Here is a 22,498-nt window from a genome sequence, read left to right on the forward strand (position 1 = left end):
GCTCCAGAGGCCTTAGCTGTCCACCCAAACCAGGTGTCTAAGTTTCTGAATGGATATGGCAGGAGCAGACATGGAACTTGCTACTGGGACTGTAGAGGTGGGCTGACATTTGCTATTGAAGCTACCAGCAAAACTCCCCTACCACACCATTCCCAAATCATCTTCCCCCCCCTCCCAGCCTCAGTGCATGCAGCTCCCCATCTACCTGCTTTTCGCAGTGATGCCTCTGCAAGCCAGAGGAAAAGCTCACTTGTGCCAGGAGTGCCTGTGATCCAGGGCTGAATTCTTGGCAGCAGGGCAGCGCTTGTGCTCACACATGATCCCCCACTCCTTTTGCAACACACATGCTCCTGCAGCCCTGCTGCAGCTGGGGTCCTCTCCTCCCAGGTCCCAGCCCCCAACCCGTTCCACAAAGAAAAGACTTCAAGAACAATAGCTCCTTTTTTTCCTTTTTTCTTTTGTACACAAATATATACAGGGTATTATACACATCTCTACACAGACAGTGCCACTCAGAACACACAGCTCTGCACGGGCAGAGCCCCGACAGGCGCAGAGGCAGCCCCGGGCCATAGCCGTACCTACAGAGACCAGAGCATCCCAGCCCACCTGCTGGACCAGAGGCAAGGGCTAGGTGGGTGCAAGAACAGGGAAGCAGGATCAACATCCCCCCTGCCCCAGCCTGAGAGTGGACCGCGAGTAATCAGCTCACATGCTCATTTCATTCCTAGCCAATAGCTGGAGGGGATGGGCGACTCTCACCATGCTCCTTCGCACCCACGTGTGCTCCAGCCCCAGCTGAGCCCTAGGAGCTGGGGTGGCCTGCCCTCCCCATGCACTGAAGACCCACATCTCCTCCCCTCCATCCCCTTTCCTCTGGACCTGGGATTCTTATAGAGGAGGCATACAGGAAAGTCAGCTACATCCTCCTTGTAACAGCCCCCACATGCTCTCTGTGTGTCTGGCTCCCTTCCTCTAGTGGGGCAAGGAGGGAAAAAAGCCATGGGATGTGACCACCCTTCCTGGCAGCTGAGGTGGGCAGGGCTGACATTTCACTTGTTCAGGCCTATTAAAGTGCTTGGAGCTCCAGGGCCAGCATGGGTGATAGAAAAAGTAAATGACTGTCCACTTTCACCCAGCCTCATGAAGCCCTGGAGGGTACTGCCGCAGCGAGCTGGTGCAGCACCCACAGATGACAGGCAAAGGGAGGTGATAGTGTCTGCAATGAGCACCAAACAGGATGGTGGCAGGGTTGAGGGAAATAAAATAGCTAAATAGCAGGGGGATTTATTATTTTCCTTTACATTTTACACAAGGGGAAGGGGGACAGTTGAGGGCAACTGATCCTGACCACAAAAGACCTCACAAAGAGCCTTTAAACAGGGTCAGTCCTCCCTGCAGGTGCCAGGGGCTCCAGTCCACCTCTCCCATCCATCCTGTTCTCTGCCTGCCTCTGGGACAAAGCTATCAACAGGGAGGGGGCAAGGGCAGAGGTAGGAGAGGAACAGCCCCCCTCTCTGGCTGGGTGACGGCAGGAGAGCCTACACCAGTCAGGGCAGGTGAAGAAAGTCAGCAGCCCAATGAGGCTTTTGTGCTCCTGAAGATGGTGGTCTTGGTTGGAGAGGGCTCCCAAGGGCTGCTTTCCCAGGGCTCCCTCCCTCTTTGACCACCTCAGCTGGGGAAGACCCTGCAGCAGCTCAAGGAAGGCAGCCCATGGGGCCCTATGACAACCAGGCAGTGCTGACCTCACAGCGTGTTGAGGGTCTGCAGTCTGAGACCCTTTCTCCCTCTCCCTAGCACCCAGGAGACCCCCATCACAGCCCCTCCACCCCAAGCCTGACCCTGCTGTGCAGACACAGGGCAGCAAAGGGAGGCTGCAGTACCACATGGGGGTCAGGTTGATTTCTTTGAAAGAGGAGTAAAATGTGCAAAGAAAAATGCCATTTAACATGATGCTGCAATCCCCTGCCTGTGCACCTGGGGGAGGAGGACAGGACCTGGGGGAGAGCTGCCTGCGCCTCCTGCTGCCCATAAGAAATGCCCTCAGCACCCCTCATCCTGTGGGGGGATGCCTAACTCATGCCAACCCTGCATCCCTTACCTGGGATGATGTCACCCTTGACCATGAAGCCAGGCTATTACCATCCCTGTGGTGAGGGAGAAGTCTGTAACAACCCCATGCCTGGACCAGCTCCTGGCATGCCCCACCAAGTGGATACTGCAAGGGGTTGAGAAAGGGCACACACAAGCACAGGGAGAAGGTGCAACAAAAGCCACCCCCTTCCCTAGGTGGGGTTTCCAATACACTGATTAAAGTTTTTTGTTTATCACTTTCCTGCAAATCTAATAAATTATTAGTGTTTCTCACCAGGACGGCAGGCGACAAAGTGGCCTGCTAAGAAGACCCCAAATGTTCCCCTTATGCCCCTTCCCACAAAGCACCCAGCCTTCCAGGTCCAGGGCAGCACTGTGGGGGTCTCATTCCCCTTCCTCTCAAGCCCCCAGGATTCTGGGGTCCAGGGACATGTTGAAGAAGGTAGCTAGTAAAGAGCATGCCTGCTGAGCAGCCAGGCTGGCAGAGGGGTGGAGGGGCAGGGAGATGGAGAGCTCGCAGCAGGGCCCCTGCCCTCACTGAAGGCAGTGTCCCTGGGGGGCAGGCGTGCAAGGGCAGCGGCCAGCACCCTCAGGTGCCTCTCCCCAGGTCTCCATGTGCACAGCCTGCCCTGCTCCTGGGCCTCCTTCCCCTCCCACCCTTTGAGGTCCCTACTGGTGGATCTCATTCTCTATCAGGCTGTCCTCACACGACTGGAAATCTGTGTCGTTCATGCCATCGGCATTGATGAGCTCCTCATCCTGCGATCCCTGCTCCGATCCCTGCTCCTCCGACTCTGTTGCTTCACCTTCTGGCGAGGAGTCCTGCAGCACTTGGGCGATGTACTTCTGTCAGGGTCCGGCATGGAGCAGGAGAAGGGTGGGGAGAGAGCAGAAACACAGGTCAGTCTAGGGAGCTCCTCCTGGCAGCAGAGCACAACACACAAAGCACCATGCACGAGGCTGAGCTTAGTGATACGCTGGGGATGAGGAAGGGTCCAGACTAAATGGGATGTAAGAGGAGAGGGGGTAAGAATGGGGCTGGCTTGGCTCTGCAACACTGGATGTGCCAAACCCCAGAATTCTGGGACAGGGAACCTGGGCTGGGCTCTTTGGAGCCCACATGGAAAACTGTACTGCCTTTTCTGCCAGCAGACATGTTCTTCTGAGGCTCTGCCTCAGAATCCCTCCTATAGGGATTCTCCTTTTGGTGATATGTTGCTGCCCTTAGGTATATGGAGATTAGGAAGAAGCCTGGATTACGTGTGCACACCCCAGCCCTGCTCTCCCGAGGAAGCAGAGGGTCTGCTTTACCCCATCTCTGCAGCTCTGTATAGACCCCAACTGCAAAAACCTTGTGGAAGGAAGCAGTTGGAATGAGCCAGTGAGCCAAGGAGAAGTTCGGAAAACTCCTCTGGGATCTTGGAGAGTTGGACAGGGGAGAGGAGAGTCCCCAAAGCACTTCCACGGCCTTCAAGGCAATGCCCATGGAGACGCCTTTGCGCTGGCACTAGGACCAGCCTGGTGGGGACGGCCGTTGCTGGCGAGCAAGCGTGCAAAGATGCAGAATGAGAAGGGAGACTGACCCAGCTGGATTCACTGTCACAGCCGAGAGAGAGGCAGAAAGTAAACGCACAGCATCTGAGGAGCAGTGGGAAAGGGGGTGTGGGGGGGGGTTACACTTCATCACCCAGAGCAAGTGAGGGGCACAATGCCCAACACTTGCCTCCCACCCTCACTGGGAGGATCCAAGCGCTGATTCAGAAAAATGAGAAGTGAGGAGTGAGGTACCTGGACAGGGAGTTACCTCCCCCTTTCCAAACCCAGGTAAGGAATGTGCCAGGGGATGGAGATGGGGACAGTGACTCACAGCTGACTTAGGAGCTGGCAGATTAGTAGCAGGTCTCCCGTTCTGCCTGTTGTCCATGGCATCCACCTCTGTGTGGTCAATCTGGAGAGGAAAGGAGAAACTGAGAGACTGCCAGGGCAACACGCTTGCTGCCCCCCTCAGGAGCAGCACACAGGCAGCAGGGACAGCCTTGTGACTGTGCCCTCTGTGATGCCAGGGTTGAAAGGCTCTGCTGAAGGGTAGGCTGGGACACCCTCAGAGCCCCTGCTGTTTTAAGGCTGAGCTGCCCTCTCAAGAAGGAGGGTCCCACACCCAGCATTCTGCCTCACCTTGTAGTTGTGAGCGCTGAGGTATTTGAAGTGCCCAAAGCAGACGTGACACAGACAGATCACAATGGTGATCACGAGGACCACAAAGGTGAACATGGAAGTGGGGGCCAGGAACCCTGGGACAAAGGAAAACCGAAGTGGTGGTGTCAGAGGGATTGTGACTGTGCTCCGTGGCTGGGGGGTGCCAGGACCAGAGCCTGGCTAGGGAAGTGGCTCTTTAGGAGGCCAAGGGCTGGCATCCCAGCCCAGTGCTCACCTATGCGCACGGTGGAGAAGAAAAGAAGCCAGAAGAGGCAGAGGATGGGGGCTGCCACTACCTGATTCACAGCCCCTGAATGGATCTTCTTGTCTAGCTTGGCAGGCAGGTAAGCATAGTACAGGTTGTATCGGTCCACCAGGTGCTTAAGCAGCATGTACATGAGCCCTAGGAGAAAGGGAAGGATGCCAGCAGAGTGGGGAATCAGCTTCTTTCCTAGACTGAGAGAGTCTATCTCCCCCACATCAGCCTTCCTGCCTCCTCTCTGTCTCTGACACAAGGAGGCAGAGTGGTATCATTTACCAAAAGGGACGATAATGGGGCAGGTGATGCTGTATGTCATGACCACAGTGAAGACGCACATCATCCAGGCGTAAGCAGCTCCAAACTGGAACTCATAGGCTTGGTGCTGCAAGAGGGAATGGAGACCCATCAGCAGGACCCTGGGAGCTGAGTGGGTATGTGTAACACACCCAGTTCTACACACCACTGGGCGAGCCCCATCAGGGTCCACTGCAGCAGTCCCCCCTGGGTGCAGGCCACACCCCATCCCCTCAGCCCCGTACATACTCGTTTGACGTTCCTCCGCTCGGCCGCCGAGCGGGCCAGGCAGAGGCGTATCATGTACATGAGCAAACCAGGGATGCGCAGCAGATCCATGGCATTCCCGATGAAGGCAGAGGCGATGACATAGTTGACAAAGAAAGCCCCATTGTCTGGCAGGAACACACCCTGGGGAGGTGCAGCAAGAGCAGGCTACAAGAGGAGCTCCCTCCTTGCAGGGTAGCAGCTGGGAGCCCCCAGTACCTTCGGGTGCCAACAAGAACCATTCCCCCTTGTAAAGAAAGTCTTTCTGCTCAACTCCACTTACTCAAATCGCACGGCGGCTTCAGCGAGGAACTTTTTGTCAAACAACCAGCGGAAAAACACATCCAAGCTGTCGGATAGGAGGGCAAAAAGAAAAGAGGGACCATCAGAAGCAGCAATAGACAGACATGTACATGGCAAACATGTGGAAGCTGCTCTAGAAGGATGGAAAGCTCTGACCATAAACTGTTTTGTTCCCTCTTGGGACGTGTCACCAGAAATTATGTAAATCAGACACTGGAAAACAAAACAAAGCCAAACAGTGTAGCACTCAAAAAGGGATGTAAAGCTTCCTGCTTGTGTGTTCTTATCCCTTTGCCCTGATCCTATCAATATGTTCCTCTCTTCTCTGTTTGGGTACAACATCCATGCAAGGAACAGGTGACTGACTCTACAGAAGAATGTGGTTAGGTACAAAATACCCTCCAATAAGAGATTAAAGGTAGATTTCCCTTAGGAGAAACAAATCCCATTTTCCTAAATTCTGATTTTTTGATATAAAACCATCCCATCCTCTGGCACTGGTGGAATATAGAGTTCCAGAGGCAACAGCAGGGGGATTGACTCCTCAGAAGGGCCAGCAGTCTCTTTAATGGTCAAAATGCAAATCTTCCAACCTGCCTAAGTTATAAGGTTACATGCAACTTGAAACTGATGGGTTATATTTTACTTAAGTTGTGGTTGTAGTGTGCTGGATGCTTGAGTGAAATTCTTCTCCTTGGTTGTATGCTACTCCTGTAAACCTTTTGCCAAAATGCCTGTTTTCTCACTAAATTAAAAGTCTCTCAGGAAATGCACGTAGTATCTCTTTATGTGAATTCAAGGTGTTAAAGAACTAAAGGCTCTGCAAGAGTTCTGTTGAGTGTAATCTCTTGGAGTCTAAATGTAAGTAAGTCACCTGGGAAGAGTGTGGCTTGACCTGGGGCTTTACACCCACAGTGTGTAAGGAACAAACTATGAAAGTGAGAGTTTCCTGTCCTGCATCCACTCCTCAGTTTTTTCTTCCTCGCGCTGTTCCCCTACTTGGCCCCTGTTCAGTGCTGCAAGCCCACCCAATGGCTGGCACGTGATGCAGTTTCGGCAATTCTATAAACTGTGCAGGAGATTTGGGGCTCACATCCAAACAGATGAGCAGTGCTGCACACCCACTATCTCACCCAGGCAGGCAGTGCAACCTATTCAAGTTCTGGCTCAAATAGAGAATTCAGTAGCTTTGTGCAAAATTCAGAGTGCACACTGAGCACAGAAGTGGGGAGCACCTCCTTCACCAGCAGACCCTGAGTGGACTTTTCATATGCATCCACCAGCCATGCCAACTTTTGCTGCATTATTTGTAACACCATGGCACACGTCACTGCATCTGCAGATTGAGTCAGTAAGGTCCTGGAGACCCAGACATGTATGGTCTGGCCTGTGCTCCCCGACCAGAATCAAACACATTTTCCCAAGGGGATGGTGGCCAGGGCACCAGTGCAGTGAGGAAAGAATGTAATGCATATAACAGGAGAAAAGCAAGGGTGCATCTCAACCCTCCCCACGCTCCAGGTCTCTGCATTTGCCTTCCCAGCACCCCTACCTGCTCAGGCCCAGCGACGGCAACAGCAAGACCATGAAGATGAGGAAGGTGTAACACTTGTGCATGGTTGTCCTATTCTCTCCAGACCTGAGGGTAGAGAGGAAGCCATTAGCCTTTCACTGTCACCCCACCAGCCCCATGAGCTGTGCTCCTATGGGATTTCATCAGTACTTCCCCATCTCTAATCTGATTCCCATCCTGTCCACTACTGGTACATGATTATGTCCCCTTTCCCTATGGCATGTTTGAAATCTGTTACCAAGTCCCAGTTCCCCCTTGTCTCACAGGCTGTGCAATCATCTCCCTTGACCTGCAATCCTCAGAGCTGGTGACAACCTCCCCATCAGTCTCTGCAACAGAGGTCAGAAAACAAAGCTTACATTGCATGTCCTGTGGGGAATATGCCTCACAAGCAGCTCATTTCTAGTGATCTGCACTTTGAATACCTTCCCTGTAGCCAGAAGCTGGAGCAGTTGAAACAATTTTCCCTTGGAAAAGCTATGACTTACACATGGGTACAGGCACGCCACCCCTGCCTGCTCACCTGAGCCAAGACTTCTCTACTAGCATTTCTCACAGTGACCAGCCCCAACTCTTCCCAGCTTTTTCTCTTGTAGACCTATGTCTGCTCAGACAACCATGCTGCACAACAGCAGCTAAAGACTGGCAGAATAGCTGTCCACAGCAGTCCCCAGGTGTGGAAGACAGAATCACAGAAGAGAAGTTCAAGCAGAAGGATGCACCAAGGAGCTTTACATCAGTGAGAAGTGTCTAGCAACCAGGCAGCTTGCTGGTATGACTAAGAACAGGTGCTGGCTGTCCTTACCTGGTCCAGTGTGCTTCAAAGAAGGCAGAGTAGTATACAATGGTGGGCAGAAGAGCCGAGAAACACCACAGCAGCAGGGTGGGGAAGAACTGGGTGATGATTGGATTCTGCAAACAAGGCAGAGAAGAAATCAGTGTTACATGGTGCTGCAGCTCTTGTGCCAGCCACAGGTACAGCTGCCTTTGCTAATGCCAAGTCCCCAGCACTGCGGCTGCCACTGCACCATGGGCAGGCTTGGCACCTCCCTCATGGTCAGGCCAACAGAATATGGGGAACGCTGACAATCTCTCTGCCTATCAGCCCTGCGGGGGATGTTGTGCCTTGAGGTGGTTCCTATGCTAACCATCCTGTACACATTTCCGAAGTCCTTACATTGAGGTACTCCACGGGCTTGGTGACATTGAATTTGTCCATAGTGGTGATGATGATAGCAGGGGTGGTGAGGAAGAAGAGTAAGATGAAGAGGATCACATTAATCACGAAGCAGCGGATCCACCATACGAAGCCCTGGACGGAGAGGTGTTCCCTGGGAAGGAGAAGGAGGGCATCAAGATGGCTGCACAGGGTAGAATACCATGCCACAGCCTAGCCTGTCTGAACAGCACTTGGGGTGCCAGCCCAAGGCTTTCCCCCTCCCAGTCAGCCCTACAGAGCTGCTCACCAGTAGATGTTCTGTGGGTCAGGGGCATAGCTGACAGTCCAGTTGGAGACATGGAGGGACTCACTGCAGGAGGAGGCCCTGGGCTCCCCACGGCACGCACAGCCCTGGCACTTACAAGCATTGAAATCTTTGAGGATTCTGAAGAAGAGAAAGAAGGACATGCTGATGCAAATGGCTGGCAGGCACAGGCTGAGGGGTGCCTTAGTGCTGGCATTCTTCTGATTTAAGGCAATGGCTGGGAAAGGTCACCTTCTTGGCGAGGGCAGCACCCTTTGCACTCACATGGCTGTGATAGTCTCGTTGTGGAAGGTGACAAAGGCCATCCCCAGAGGCTTTTCATTCACTTTCTCCTTCTCCCGCTTGTAATCGTCTTTGAGCTTCTCCTCCAGCTTGGTATAGTACTCGATGGCCTCCACCTGAGCAGGAGGACAGAGGTCAGAGGGGAGATGATCCGGGCAACCAAAGCCACCATGTGCTCCACCTGCTCAACACCTCCAGCTTTCCCCTACCTCCTCGCAGCCCCTAATGACACAGCAGCACAGGTGGCCGCAGGGCTTGGGGTTGATCATGCTTGTGTGGCTGGTCTTGCTCTTCAGGTTGGTGAAGTAGATTCGCCCGCGCTCAGCTTTCTTCCTGAAACAGGAGAGTGGAAGGGAAGGAAGGCTCAGAAAAGCTCTGTGGCACCAGACTTGTGAGGGAGCCAGCAACATTAGCCCACTCTGCCTTCTTTCCCAAACTAGGAGTTACCTCTCTGCATCCAGGAACATCAGTCGGGCCACATCGTAGCAGGGACGGGCCTCCAGGACAGTGCAGTTGGCATAGGCCTCCCTGTGGATGAGGAGCACCAGTTAATCACACCTGGCTCCAAAGGCCATACTCTCAAGCAAATCCAGGACTTCTCTCCTGCCCCAAGAAGAGTGTCCTGGGCTGAGTGTCATGACACATACCAAGAGTTTGCAGGAGAGCCTGCAGGCTCTCTACCCTTATAGCAGAAGCAACACGTGGGGCAAACGCTAAATCCTCTGGCCTTTGGCACAAGGAGCCTCTCTGGACTTTTGCTCTGTAGCAGCACAGAGCCTCTCTGACCCTACACTCCCTCTCTGCTTTCACAGGCTTGGGGTCAGAAAGAGGCAGAATGGTTCACAAAGGTTAAAGGCAATTCTCTTCTACCCATGGTGCTTCTAAACATGGCCCTGAGAGTTCATTGAGATTCTGACAGAAGAGGAACTTAATTTTTTTGTTAAAATTATATACCTTCTACAGGGACTGTGATCAGGGCAGCAGCACAACATCCCATAGGAACTGCTTGAGCGCCTCCTGCCTGTGTCTCATCTCTGAACTAGGCCACATCTCAGGACATGCCCTGTCCACTGCTTACTACACTGACCCCCTATGGCTCTGCAAGAGATAGCTGGGCATATCCCAAGGCACAAAACCAAGGATACTGCACATTCAGGTAAAAATTTAGCAGAAAAATAACAGCAAGAGGCCCAAAATAAAGGCATTCGCCAATTTTGCCTAGTGTTCTCTATTATTGCTATTCCAGGTAAAACTAGCACTACTACTCCCTGTTATGGAGCAGTCTCTGGGGACACAGTGAAACTCACTCAAAATGCTTCTTGATCTTCTCTGGCTCAGCGTATTTTGAGATCCCATTGATGAAGAGAGTTCGCTTAACCTGGAAGTAAGAAAAGAAAGGAAAGAAAGAAAAAAAAAGAAAGAAAGGAGGCAGGTAGGTGTGGATGGTGTAAAAGACCAGACTGCAGCAAACCCTCTCCCAAAACCTGAGTGAGTGATGAAAAAGGGCAGCCTCATCACTTCTGGCAACCAGGACTCCCCCTCTTCTATGCTTCCACTAGCTGTAGTGATCCTGTATCCTGGTGCACCGCAGATTGAGAGGCTAGGGACTTATACTACAGCTGCCTGAACAGAAACAGGGCTACCCTTAAGAAATGAAGAAGGCAAAAGCCACTGCAGCACTCTTGAGGAAGAATGGGGTCCTTCCATATATTTACCCAGTGCAGGCCTCTCCTGTTTCCCCACAGGCAGTCAGAGCTGCTTCTCTGGAGGCAATCTGCCTTTGGCTAGGTAGAATAAAAGAACAGCCAAAACATGACAGTCCCAAATTACTGTGGGAAATGAGGTGCTCAGCACTCTCTCCAAGGCTACCTGACTTGACCAGAGGGCATAGGAAAATGTGCCTGAGAGAGTGGCCAGATCCTGCTCACCAAGTCATCCTCTTTGTAGCGCATCTTGGAGGTGTGCCGGCGCATGCTGATCACTGTCAGCAGCAGGTACAGGAAGGCAAAGATGGTGTGCAACCACAGCAGGTGATTCCTGTTAGAAGGGAGACCACAAAGGTAAATGCAGGGTTGTGACTACAAGTCTGTGTGTGGCTGGTCAGGCCCTGAAGGCACTGGAGCCACGAGCACACACATGCCTTACAACCAGATTCCAGGAGCTCAGCTTAGAAAGTGGAGCAGGGATAGTAGCCTCACAGCAAGGACAGAAATGCAGCCTTCAAGGAGGTGAGGCTCTGCAGCACATGAACCTTTACAAAACACCCCCTGACAACCTCAGTTATCCATCCTACCCCTGCCTATACATACCTAGAATTCAGGTTAGCAATTGTTGTCCTCCCAAAGCTGTAGGCGTTGTTTTCTAGGGAGAAAGAGCCAGACACAAGCACGTTCAGTTATATGGAATGGCACAGAGCACCACTGGGATGAACTATGGCAGGAATCTCACCTGCAGAATACTTCAAAACCAAAGCTGCCTGGGATGACCCCGTGGCTGCTCTACACTCAAAGTGAGGCAGCAGTCATGGTTTGTCTGTGTTAGTCCTATCCTGCTCTCCACTGCTACCCAGCTGTCTGGAACGTGGTATTGAAAGCAGCTCCCCCAGCCAAGCCAAAGGCTCTTTGCTCTCACCTAGCAGGTCCCCTGAGAAGTTGACAGGTCACGATGCCCACAGAGAGCACACCCACGACCACCAGCAGCCCGATGATGTGCCTCTGGAAGGACAGGTAGTGCACTGCATCAACCCCGCATTTGTCCCGGATCTCGTCATCCCTGCCAGAGAGAGAAAGGCTGTCAAGCAATTTTCTACATTCCCTCAAGTGCTGGGGAAAAGGCCTGCTCCCCTCCTGATTTAAGCCCACACAGCACCCCTGGTTCTGCCTTACAGAGCTGTAACTAGGCTCCAGGGTAGGGAGCCCAGCACTCAGCCTTGAACCAGCCTGGGCAGAAACCTGCCTGTGCAATGCTTACTCAGGCCCACACCCCATGGTTCTGCCCTCTGTTCCCCAGGACAGGTAGCTGGACACACACAAACCCCACCTTATACTCTTAGGTGGGCCTTGTCTTCTCTGCTAAGATATAGGATGGCTGATGCTATCCCAGAGCACTCTGAAGCCAGGAAATGCTTAGGAGACTACTTCTGAGCATCATTATGCTGAGGGCATCTTCCTGCATTCTGCTGTCCCCTCCTCATAGCCATTCCCCAGAGGAGTGCCCCTAGCAGGAGTCCCAGGGACAGGAGAATCTCTGCAGAGCAGTGAACAGTGTTTCTGAGATGGGACTGAGGTGGAGGAGCCCTCGGCTGGGTGCTCTTCTATCATTCACTCTGTGACCTTATTTTGCCTTTAAGACTCCTCATCTAGTCCCATCTTTGCTTGTATTCTTCCAGAGAGGGGGCTGCAGGAAGGGCAGTGACTTCACTCAGCTGTACTGCACTGGGTGGCCCAACAATCCCACAATGCCCCTCCTTCCCCACATCGGTCCCTCAGGAAGGTCCTAGGGCACTTACTTTATCCTGAAGATGGCTGTTAGCCAGGAGCAGAAACCCTGTGCAAAAAGAAGACAGGACAGTCTCACATCACTCTGTGTTCCCTTATCCCAGGTCCCTCCTTCAAAGGCTCTGGTGACTAGGCTGGTGTCCTTGCACTCTCACTGACTTGGCTCAAGGGGACAGACCACGAGCACACAGATGTGCAGAGCCACAGATGGGCCAAGGTGAAGGAGGTGACAGTGCTACTCCATGGAGCACAGCACAGGTTGGACTATGCCGTGTGGTTGTCCCCTACCAACTGGCAGTTCAACCTCCCAGGCAACCCATACGCTCCTGGCTAACATGGGAGCTCTTCACTGCCTAGGGACACCCAGAAAATTTACCATACAGGTACTTTAGTCATCATCCTGGACAAGAGAAGCTCTGCAGGGACTAGTAAGGCAGGCTGGGCCAAGGCACTGCTCCTCAAAGGACACCTAGGGGAGCTTTACCCCCCATCCATCACACCCCTGTTATCTGAACTGTGCCTTCCCCTTTAGCAAGGAAAGCTGCAGTAGAGGTAGACTGCAGTGTGAGGAGAAGCTGTCAAGTAAGTAGTGTTTGTAATGCTGAGATTATAGGCTGGACAAGTGTCTGTTAAGTCACAGGGATGTACAGCCTATTTATTTAAGCAAACATCTAGAAGCTGCATAGTTATGTAGCCTTGAGCTGCACACCATACTCACACACTACAAGGTGTGAGACTTAAGGCCCAGGAATGGGCAAAAAGTGGTTCTTCTGAAGAGCCCTTTGTTCAGCCAAGCTGTGGGCTCCTGGCCACTCAAAGGTAAAGCGTCTGACTCTTGCTGCTACTCACATTGTCCCTCTGGTCGAATTCCACAGAGCTGGAGACGGAGGTGAGGCGCTCGTAGCGGTCATGGTTGTCAGAATGCAGGGCGGAGGCTACGCTAAAATGACAAGTGGGAGGCGAGGGAGAAAGTTAGAATGTGAGGAGGCAGCCTGGCCAGGAACCAAGAGCACCCAGGAGACGAGAGGTTAATTCAGATCAGTTTGCACCAGGTGAGATGAAGAGAGACAAGATCAGAGAGCAGAGGTATTGGTAAACGAGACCCCTCCTCAGATGGCATGAGGAGACTGACAAACCCCACGGGCTTGGCCATGGATCTATTTTTCAGCACCTTTCTGAGAGGCACCCACGTTATGTGGCAGCCCCTGCAAGGAGAAGCTGGCAGAGGGTGCCACAGAGGAGAGATGAGGTCTGTTTAACACAGGATTTAGACAAAGGAGAGGAAGGGAGAACCAGAGGGTGCTGCAGCCCTCTGGCATGGCCAGAGAGGCACTGACAGTGGCTCCTGTCCTGGAGGGCCTCACTGCCTTCAGGAAGTGGAAGGGTGGGAGTCTGGTGGGCTGCGTCCTGCTACACCCGTTCTCCTCACCCTTAGTGCTCAGTGCAGTGAGGAAGAATGCAGCTGCCTGGAGCCAGGCTCAGCACGAACCTGCTCCACAGCTTCAGCTGAGCCTCCTGCCTGGAAATCCTTTGAGTAGGAGCGGGGCAGACAGCTAGAAGTGAATGCCCACATGCTAAAGGACAGGATGGGCAAAAGGGTGAATATCCCAGACCACTTTACTGTGGGCAGAGGCAGAGACCTAGATGAAAAACCTGCAGCAGAAGCATCCAAGACTGACAATAGCCCTCTCTACAAATGGAGGCAGAGGGAAGCTGACAGAGGAGCAAGAAATGGTCCCGAGACCTCAATTAAATAGCACTCGCAAAATGACAACAGCAGGCTGGGACCTCAGAGGTGCCATAAGAGATTGGCGTGACATGAAGGCTAGAAACAAAGCAAAAAAAATCAAATGAAAACATGGTCTCCCTGTAATCAGTACAGGCTCAAGGAGGATCAGATGGACAAGAACACCAAGAAGTGCAGCTGCTGAGAGACAAGTGCTAGATATGAGGTAGACGATACTAAGGGAAGGAGAACAAGCAGAGACCCTTGTGAATCTGTTGAGGAAAGAGGATGGGACATGTAGCCTCCTTCAGAGCAAGCAGCACCTGCTGAGTCCCTAGCTGGAAGTAACAAGAGAGAGGAAAAGGAGATTAGCTGAAGTCAGGGGACTACAGCAGTGCAGACTAGACAGCAGTGTGCAACCTTGCAACTGCCAGAGCCCAACACCCTGCTCTGCTGGAGGGACAGAGTGAGCTTCAACCCAGCTCTCAGACCTTCAGCCCTTTAAACTGAAATGCCTTGCAGCTGGGCACATGGAGTGAGGGTGAATTGCTGCTGTGCACAGCCCGAGGGAGAGCCCAGCAAGATGACATTGTGTGATGACACTGTGTGCTTTTGGCTTCTCAGTACTGAAAAGGCAGAGGGCAGAGCAGAAGTTGCACTGGAGGGAACAACTGAGAGGAGTGCAATGTTATGAAACGACCAGGATAACTCAGCTCCGTGCAGGGGGATGCTGAGACAATAATCATGATGACCTGCAGTGCTGAGGAGACAGAGGATGCCAAACCTTCCCAGGATGGAACGCTGAAGACGGATCTCCTGCATCTGGATGAAGACTTTTTAACGCGAGTGGGTGGAAACAAGACCTGCCCTAAATCACAAGTTTAAGGTGGACCCTGCACGATGTCCTGAGTTCGGTGCAGACCTGCCCAGGGAAGGAGTAGTACAGTGTCTGAGGCATGAACATCCTCAGACCAAGGGAATCACAGGCTCTCAGAGGGGAGGCCAGGCATGCCATGGAAAGGGCTTGCCGCAGTGTGAGGCTGAAGGTGGCTGCATGGGTGGCAAGCCTCTCAGGGCTCTGTGATCACTTCCCTCACACACAGAGGTGCAGGTATAGTTTGCTACAACCTCCCAGTGCAGACTGAGTCACCACTTAAGACTGTCGATGGCTACTGCAAGCTCTGGCAAGTGGCAGGACAAGGGTACTTGCTGGTTCTCATGAAAAGGGAACATCAGAGGAGGATGCCCTTCCCCACAAAGAGCGATGTACATTCAAGGCCTGGGAGCATCAGGTGACATAGTGTGTTCCTAACCACCTGTCACTGCACCCCAGCGGAGAACAGCTGGGATGGGAAGGTGCCATCAACCTTGGAGGAGCACAGCCAGAATGAGGCTCCTCACTGAGCTTCACAGGTTTTTGAAAGCTTCTGGCTACCAACGCTATCCCAACTCAAGCAATAGGTTTGGGGGTGGTATGTATGGTGTGTGTGTCAGCAGATTTGTTCCAGCAGCTCAAGATGAAGAAGAGGAGCAGGAAGAAGCAGTCCCCCTGGAAAGAGACAAGCACTCATGATGACAACTGAAGTGGGGCCCCCAAAAAGCCTCATGCATGATGGCTCTGCCCATCTCCCCTCACAATGTGTTAGCAGTAAGAAGTTGCCAGACACATCTGATGCAGGGCCAACCCACTAAGTTAAGCACTCAAGGCATGAGCGAGATGTCCCCTCTGTGCCATGTACCACAGCTACCGTCAGTTCCATTTTCACAATTTCAATTGCTCTGCGTACCGAGCGCAAGGAGCACCTACAAAAATAAGAGCATTCTTGTATCCTCTTAAGGCGTAGCAGGCCCCTGCTTTGCAAGTGGTGAGGCTTTGCAAGTGAGAAGTGAGGCTGCAGCTTGCTGCCCTGGCCTCAGACACAAATCAGCGTGGCTGGAGCAACCACTGCAGGCTCTGCACTGCCAGCTGGTCACCTCCTCTGCAGCATGTAACCATCCAGCCGTAAGTAAGGCATGGACAATGCTCTTTCTCAGGCTGAAAGCAGCAAGAAAGAGATAAAAGCAGGGAGGGACAGTCCATGGCAGGGCTTATGGGCAATGACGGGCCAAGGTGCTGAAGGATGCTCTCAGGAAGTTTATTCTGCAGGGGAAGAGAGAAAAATCAAAGGTGCTGCCTTGCTGGGCACAGGGGTAGGGTGGCAAGGGACAAGGGCCAACAATTGCCCTAGTCCCATGAGCCTCAAGGGTTAAAAAGCCAGAGAAATCTTGCCAGATCCTCTCTGGTGTACCCAGCTATCCTTGCAGCTGGCATGGGAACAGCCTTGTGGCATCCTGGCACAAGAGGGACCAGGCAAAGGAGCCTCCCCTGCACCTGGGTGACCTGAGCATGCTGTGGGCTCAGATAATCAGGTTTGTTTTCTTCCATCATAAGGCAGGATAGCTGGACACAGGCAGATAGAGCAGGGTGTGCGATAGGCACCCTCTGCCCAGGCCAGGACTAGGAGCTCGTTGGTACTGCTGTCCTCAGGGAGCATTTAAGGGGAAAACCAGGTGCATTCAGCTGTGGCAGTGGATGACACAAAGGGGAGGGAAAGAGAAAAGCACAAATCCACCAAGAGGCACAAATCCATGCCCAAACTTCCAGCCATTTAGATTAGTTCAGAGCAAGACAGAAAACTGCAAGAGAAAAGGAGAGAGGTTGTGAGTAAGAAAGAGAGAAGAACTGAGACCCTGAAAAAAACACATACTATTCCCGCTCCTCTCTTCCGTCTCCCAGCGTCGGCGCCTGGGGGCACAGAAACAGAAAGGGAGAGGTTACAACCAGGGAGGTAGGGTGCTGGGTTTCCTCTTTCATAGGGAGCTATGCACCCAACACAGCTCCATATAATCCTGAAGAAAGAAACCTTGCCAGTGGCAGGCTGGAGAAGATCCTCCTTCCAGAGCCCAGCAATGCCTCTGGATCCAGAGCCCCCACTGGGCCCAGGGCAGAATGGTTTGCTGCCAGCTAAGGGGAAGCTGGCTTCACTGGGAAGGTGGCCTGGCTCCACACCATGGACATCGCAGGGAGCTCCTGAGGGCATAGGAGAGAACCTGTCTGGACTGCCTGGCTGCTGCCTGAGTTCCCCATCCGTGTCTTCTTCCATCCAGGGCAACCAACCCATTTGCATCCCACTCTCCCAAAATTCTCATCCTACCCCATGGATGGGCCAAGCAGCAGGGGCTTCTCCCTGGAATCCCGGTCCTGTTGATCCACAGCCCTTACCATGGTCATGCTGTCCCATCCCCCTGTGCTTATCGGCTCTCCCTCTCCAAACAGCTGGCACCCCTCTGCCTTTCTGCCTACAGCCACTGGCTTCCCATTCCCTTACACCCAAGGTGCTCAAGCATTGCCTCCAAGAAAGTCCAGCCCTCTTTCCTCACTGGAGGCCAGAGCTGTGCAGCCCCTGTAGCTACCAGTCAGCACCTGGGTCCAGATTGTTTAAAACCCTGAGAAGTGGCTGCCCTCTGCATGTGAGGTCTTATATGGCTTATCCCTTTCTCCTCATTTTCCCTGCACTGCCTCTGCAAGGCTGATTTCCCCAACCAGGCCAGGAGAGGAAGGACAGAAGAGCCACAAGGACACAGCTACAGCTGCTATCTAACCCTATTGAGGGCCACTTATCTAAACCAGGAGGAGTTCCTGCTGTCAATGGTGGAAAAAAAATTACTCTTACTCTTTCCACTGCTGTGCATGGGAGTGCTGAAGAGCAGCTTACTTGATCTGGTATTGTCAAAGGAACCAAAGTGGCTAGAGCTCAGCCCCATCCGAGCCTTTGGGCAAAATGAGTTCACGGAGCTGATTAAGATGAAGGAAAAACCTACCATAGCCAGCCTTCAGAAGCCACACTTTGCCTCCAGCATGTCACAAAGCACCACAGGCACAGCAAATCTCTCCCCTGGAGAAAGCTGGACTACATGCACAACCCCTCTAGCTCAGTCAAGGAAAGTTCCTTACTTCTGCACTGGAACAAAATAATCACTGTCCTTCCTGCTGCTGACAGCAAAGACTAGAACTGCATCTCACTCTGCTATGGAGCTGCCATCCACAATGGGCCCTGGTTTTTCCTGACAGATACTGGAGCCCGCAAATGCACCAGGCGGGAAGGATCCACATCCAAACCCATTCCTCAGCACTTGGGATGCGAGCTAAACTCACGTCAGCACAGCAATACTGCACTTGAAAATACAGCACACCACTTTCAAGTGCTCTTAACAAGAACTGCACGCAGCAGAGTCACAAAGACACCTTCAGAGGCTTAACAAAGCCTTCACTGTGGCAGCCCTCACCCTTCCTGTTGACTTCATGTTCCTCTATCCTCCTTCCATCTGCTGTTCTTCTGTAAGGGGCCCTGCACACTTCTGTCACTGTAGGGGACATAGGTGATATGGAGCCAGTGGGGACCACTCCATGTGTTGGGAGAAGGATGCTGTAAGAAAAAAAGCCAGTAAGCAGGGAATTTTTTCCTGTCCAGTAGCTCAGGGGATGCAACCGGCACGTTTGCCTTTTCCTCCTCAGCTGCACAGGCACACACAATGGGATCTCTCTCTTCTGCCTTGTGGAAAAGAAGGGTACCACTCATACCTTATTTCCCTGCCCCTTTCCCATGCATACCTGTCAGCATCTGTCACCCAGGGCCAGGCGTCCATAGTCCCAAGCAACTTTACCGCAAAATTGAAAAGACAAACAACAGTACCTGGAAGAGACCAAAAGAGAAGCTGTGAGAAAAGGCATTGTCCAACTCTGTCTTGCCTCTGCACGCAGAGCACGGGAACAGGAGGGACAGAGTCCTCAGCTAACAGCACACTGAGACTGCAGGACAGCACAAGTTCCCCAGGACTGTTAATCAGACTATCTTGGATGGTTGTAGAGGCAGAGGTGCAGGATGCAACACACAGTAACTAAGGTAGCCTCACAGATCAACGGCCTGAGGTCTCTAGGAGTTGAAATTATGGCTACAGCATCTTTGGTCCCACAGTTTCTAAGGAGGAACAAGCAAAGCCTTTGGGGTTGGTAAAGTTGCAGGAATTTGGCACCATAAGGTGGGAGTTTGGGATGTAGGACTGGCCCACTTCCTATAGGGCTGCCACACCTTCCATGAGGCTCATGTGGTTGCATTGGGTTATGTCAATAGTGGCTAGCCCACAGTGGCTAGGTACATGATCAGGGCAACAGAAAGTTATCCATCAGCAAAGTCAGAGATGGCATTTGGGGCCCTCAATTCTAACCATCTGACCACAGTCATCCGTTCTTGGTTAATTAGGGGAGAAGCTGCTGAAGAAACAGCAGGCACGACTTACAAGAAAGCACATAAAGTCAAGGGCTAGGACGGTGGCACCCCGCCGAAGGGCAGTCCCGCAGGACAGTGCTGCGGATGCGGGCACTGTAGCAATAGTCCTTGGTGCTGTTGGTGTTGTTGCATGGTGGAGGCTTTGCAGGTGGCCCCTGTTGAGCCCAGGGTGGCAATGACGTAGGAAGCATCTCTACAGCTTCATCGTTCTTCCCTGAGGAAAAGGAGAGATAACAGTTGGTTAGACGCGACCATCCAGTGCCAGCTGGATGACAATGTAGCCCTGCTGGAATTAGGGGGCCAACCTGCCCACTAGCTCCGGCTTCTCTGCGCTACAGGATTTTCCTGGGACCAGTGTCCAGGGACAGGTCATCTGGAGAAGCCTGCTGAGTCTGGGAGCACTAAAGACCACAAGTTCTTCAGCAGCTGTGGTCCCACCACGCACAGCCACAGAGCTCCCTTCCTTGTTTGCCCGCTCTCATGCCATACAGGTGCACCTCTTTCCCCAAAGACTACTCTTCTTCCTGAGAACACAGTGTCTCATCTCCCCGCTCTCAGCAGGGAGAATATTAGGTACAGGAAAGAACAAAAGGGTGGGGTTGGTGGAGCATGAAATCACGTCTGAAATGATGGAAACAAACTGCTATGGGACAGCTGCTGCATCATGATCCCACAATTTTCCTGTTGCCTGCCTGCATAAAGCCATTAGCTTTATTAGGCTGAATCATTCACCCTCTGCTTACTGAGGCCTCAGCCTCAGCTCCCAGGGTACCCATCAGGGGTTTGGTCCCACCCCCTGCTTGGTTTCTTTCCATCATCTGATTTGGATGCATTTAGATGGAACCACACAGGGCAGAGAGGAGGCTTAGGCCTCCACTATTTACTGGTCAAATATTTTATTTATTTCAGTGCCTCCCCAAACTGTTACAAGGCCCACAGTGGCATGCAGTGTCAGCATCACTGCTTGGACATGGGGAGATCCTCCTCCTGTACAGAGCAACTCCATGGGAAACAACAGAGAAGACCATGCTAGGAATGGATAAATGCAAATTGAACATCATTGGAGATGGTCTCTTAAAAGGACACACTAATAGCAGAAACACAACCACTCTGTGGAACAGGGGAAAGAAAAATCCCATCAGCTCTAAAAAGGAACAGTGATAACAGGAAGATCTACTCAGGCTGCTGATCCCTAAGCCATTCCTCTTATCTAGCATGCACAAACCACCCCAAATCCTTCACTACTACTATGAACAGTGCAGAAAGGCTGGGTAGCACAGTAGCATTCTGGGCAATGTTCAGGGGTTTCTTGCCCAGAAATTGTCATCCTGGTGGGCTGGGCAAAAGAGCCATCACTTGCCCAAAGGATAAGAAAGCTACCACCATCACTGCCCTGCGCTGGTTTCAGCCTCTCATCCCACCAGCCCTGCCCTTCAAGCTCTGCATTGGATGGTGACATTAGCAGAGAGGGTGCAGCTCCAGCTCACGGGTATATCCTGGCAATCTCCTGCCACGGCTGCAGAGATTTATCAGCATCACAGCACAATGCTAGCGGGATAATGACCACAAAACTATTTGCTTGCGGTGACCTAGAGAGCTTGGCTTCAAAGTGATCCCTCCCAGCTCAGCTGGTATGGATGCACAGCTGCAAACCAGCTGAAGCCACCGATGAACAAAAGGCAGACTGAGGAGCAAAAGCCCATCTGGGTACAGGCATTGAGAGGGGGGCAGCCAAACTGGAAAAGCCACAAGCAGCCTGTTAAGAGATAATTCACAGGTACAGAGCTGGAGCAGGGCTGCCCAGAGCAAAACAAGGGCGTTGAAAAGCAGGAGAAAAAACCAAGCCATGATATCACATTGGGAACAAACTGGGAAGCCAGGGGAGGATAATTCACCTTGTCCTGCAATTAACTTGGAAGCTCCAGGGAGGGATGGGAAAAAATGGTGGGATAAGACTCAAAGGAAAGTCACTCATTGTGGAGCATGACATGGTTACACTCCTCAGTACATACTAGATGGACTTACTGAAAGAGAAATACCTCTCATCCTCTTTTGGGGAATCTTGTAAACTTTTAGGCTGGAAATAGTATTTGCAGCAATGAGTTCCAGACTGGGTGAATAAAAGGACTATAGTCCACTGCAACACCACAGCCTTCAGTTCTTCCTTGCATAGTGAGAAAAGGCAAAGAAGAAAAGCATTTGCTTTTTCCTAACCTACTCACTCCTAAGTGCCTTCTCCTTCCCAGGACACAAGATGTCTTTAGCCTAACCACTCTCACCACATATCCTCAATATACCTTCTCTTCTGACCCTACAGAAAGGTGACCAGAACCGCAATAACATCCTGGGTACAGAAACGACCTGACTGCCTGAACAGCATCCTGATGCTCTCAGCATCTCTCCTATGCGCTACTCTTCGTGTGGCTGAGCATGATTACTTCTCTGATGGCATCTTTTGCATACTGAGGGAAAAAGCATTCTTTGTAACCAGCCTGCAATCCTGCTGCCCTGAGTAGCCACAGTAAATTAGAAGCCAGCAAGTTCCAGAGCAAATAATTCCTTCCAATACACCTGGTTTGCATGTTTGTCATCTTCTCACACCACTTTGCTTCACATGGTGTCACTCTGGAGTCGCTTCATTTTGACAAATCTGAATGACTCCAGGGTATCAGCAGATTTTTGGGTATCTTGGCTGCATATTACCTCTTCTGAATCATTAATAGGCGAAGGACCTCATCCCTCTGCTCTTGTCATACTGAAATTGCTCATTCACTCCTTGGCTTCGTTTCTTGGGACCTCAGCCAGTTTTTGATCCAGAACTCTACATCTCCTCCAGTGGCAGTTTTCTTACAGTCTTTTGTGAGAAATTTCAGAGGTTTTCTGAACATCCAAGCAAGTTACACAAGTTTGCTGAATACTACCTATTAATTTTACCACAGTACTGAAAGACTTGCAACAGATCAGGGAACTAATGATTTTCTCTGCAGACACCCAACTATTCACCTCATTTCTGCATGTTTTATAGCCCCATTTTCTGGTTGTCTTTCTTAAAAAGAAAACAGGCTCGTATGCTTACATTGCCCACAACCCTATCATAAACATGATTTATACAAACCATTTACATGTGAAGATAAATTTTGCAAGCCTATGGGTAATTTAAGCCACATTTCACAGAGGCAGGTCCCAGAGACAT

The 22,498-nt window shown here is 51.9% G+C and overlaps 1 protein-coding gene across 1 annotated transcript; it reads right to left on the reverse strand.

Moving 5' to 3' along the window:
- Positions 1 to 437: 437 nt before the first annotated feature.
- On the reverse strand, positions 438 to 19,488 carry TMEM63B (transmembrane protein 63B). The gene is given in 23 exon segments (XM_032682883.1): positions 438 to 2,940; positions 3,962 to 4,042; positions 4,270 to 4,385; positions 4,526 to 4,693; positions 4,829 to 4,934; positions 5,096 to 5,256; positions 5,395 to 5,462; positions 6,969 to 7,055; positions 7,795 to 7,901; positions 8,167 to 8,320; positions 8,456 to 8,593; positions 8,738 to 8,871; positions 8,965 to 9,088; positions 9,203 to 9,283; positions 10,063 to 10,133; positions 10,684 to 10,792; positions 11,065 to 11,116; positions 11,387 to 11,415; positions 11,417 to 11,527; positions 12,264 to 12,301; positions 13,102 to 13,192; positions 18,630 to 18,711; positions 19,316 to 19,488. Coding segments are annotated over 22 exon segments (2,238 nt in total). The 5' UTR covers positions 18,665 to 18,711; positions 19,316 to 19,488; the 3' UTR covers positions 438 to 2,763.
- Between the last annotated feature and the right edge of the window lie 3,010 nt (positions 19,489 to 22,498).

The sequence above is a fragment of the Chiroxiphia lanceolata genome, chromosome 3 (genome assembly GCF_009829145.1).
Source record: "Chiroxiphia lanceolata isolate bChiLan1 chromosome 3, bChiLan1.pri, whole genome shotgun sequence".
Taxonomy (NCBI): Eukaryota; Metazoa; Chordata; class Aves; order Passeriformes; family Pipridae; genus Chiroxiphia; species Chiroxiphia lanceolata.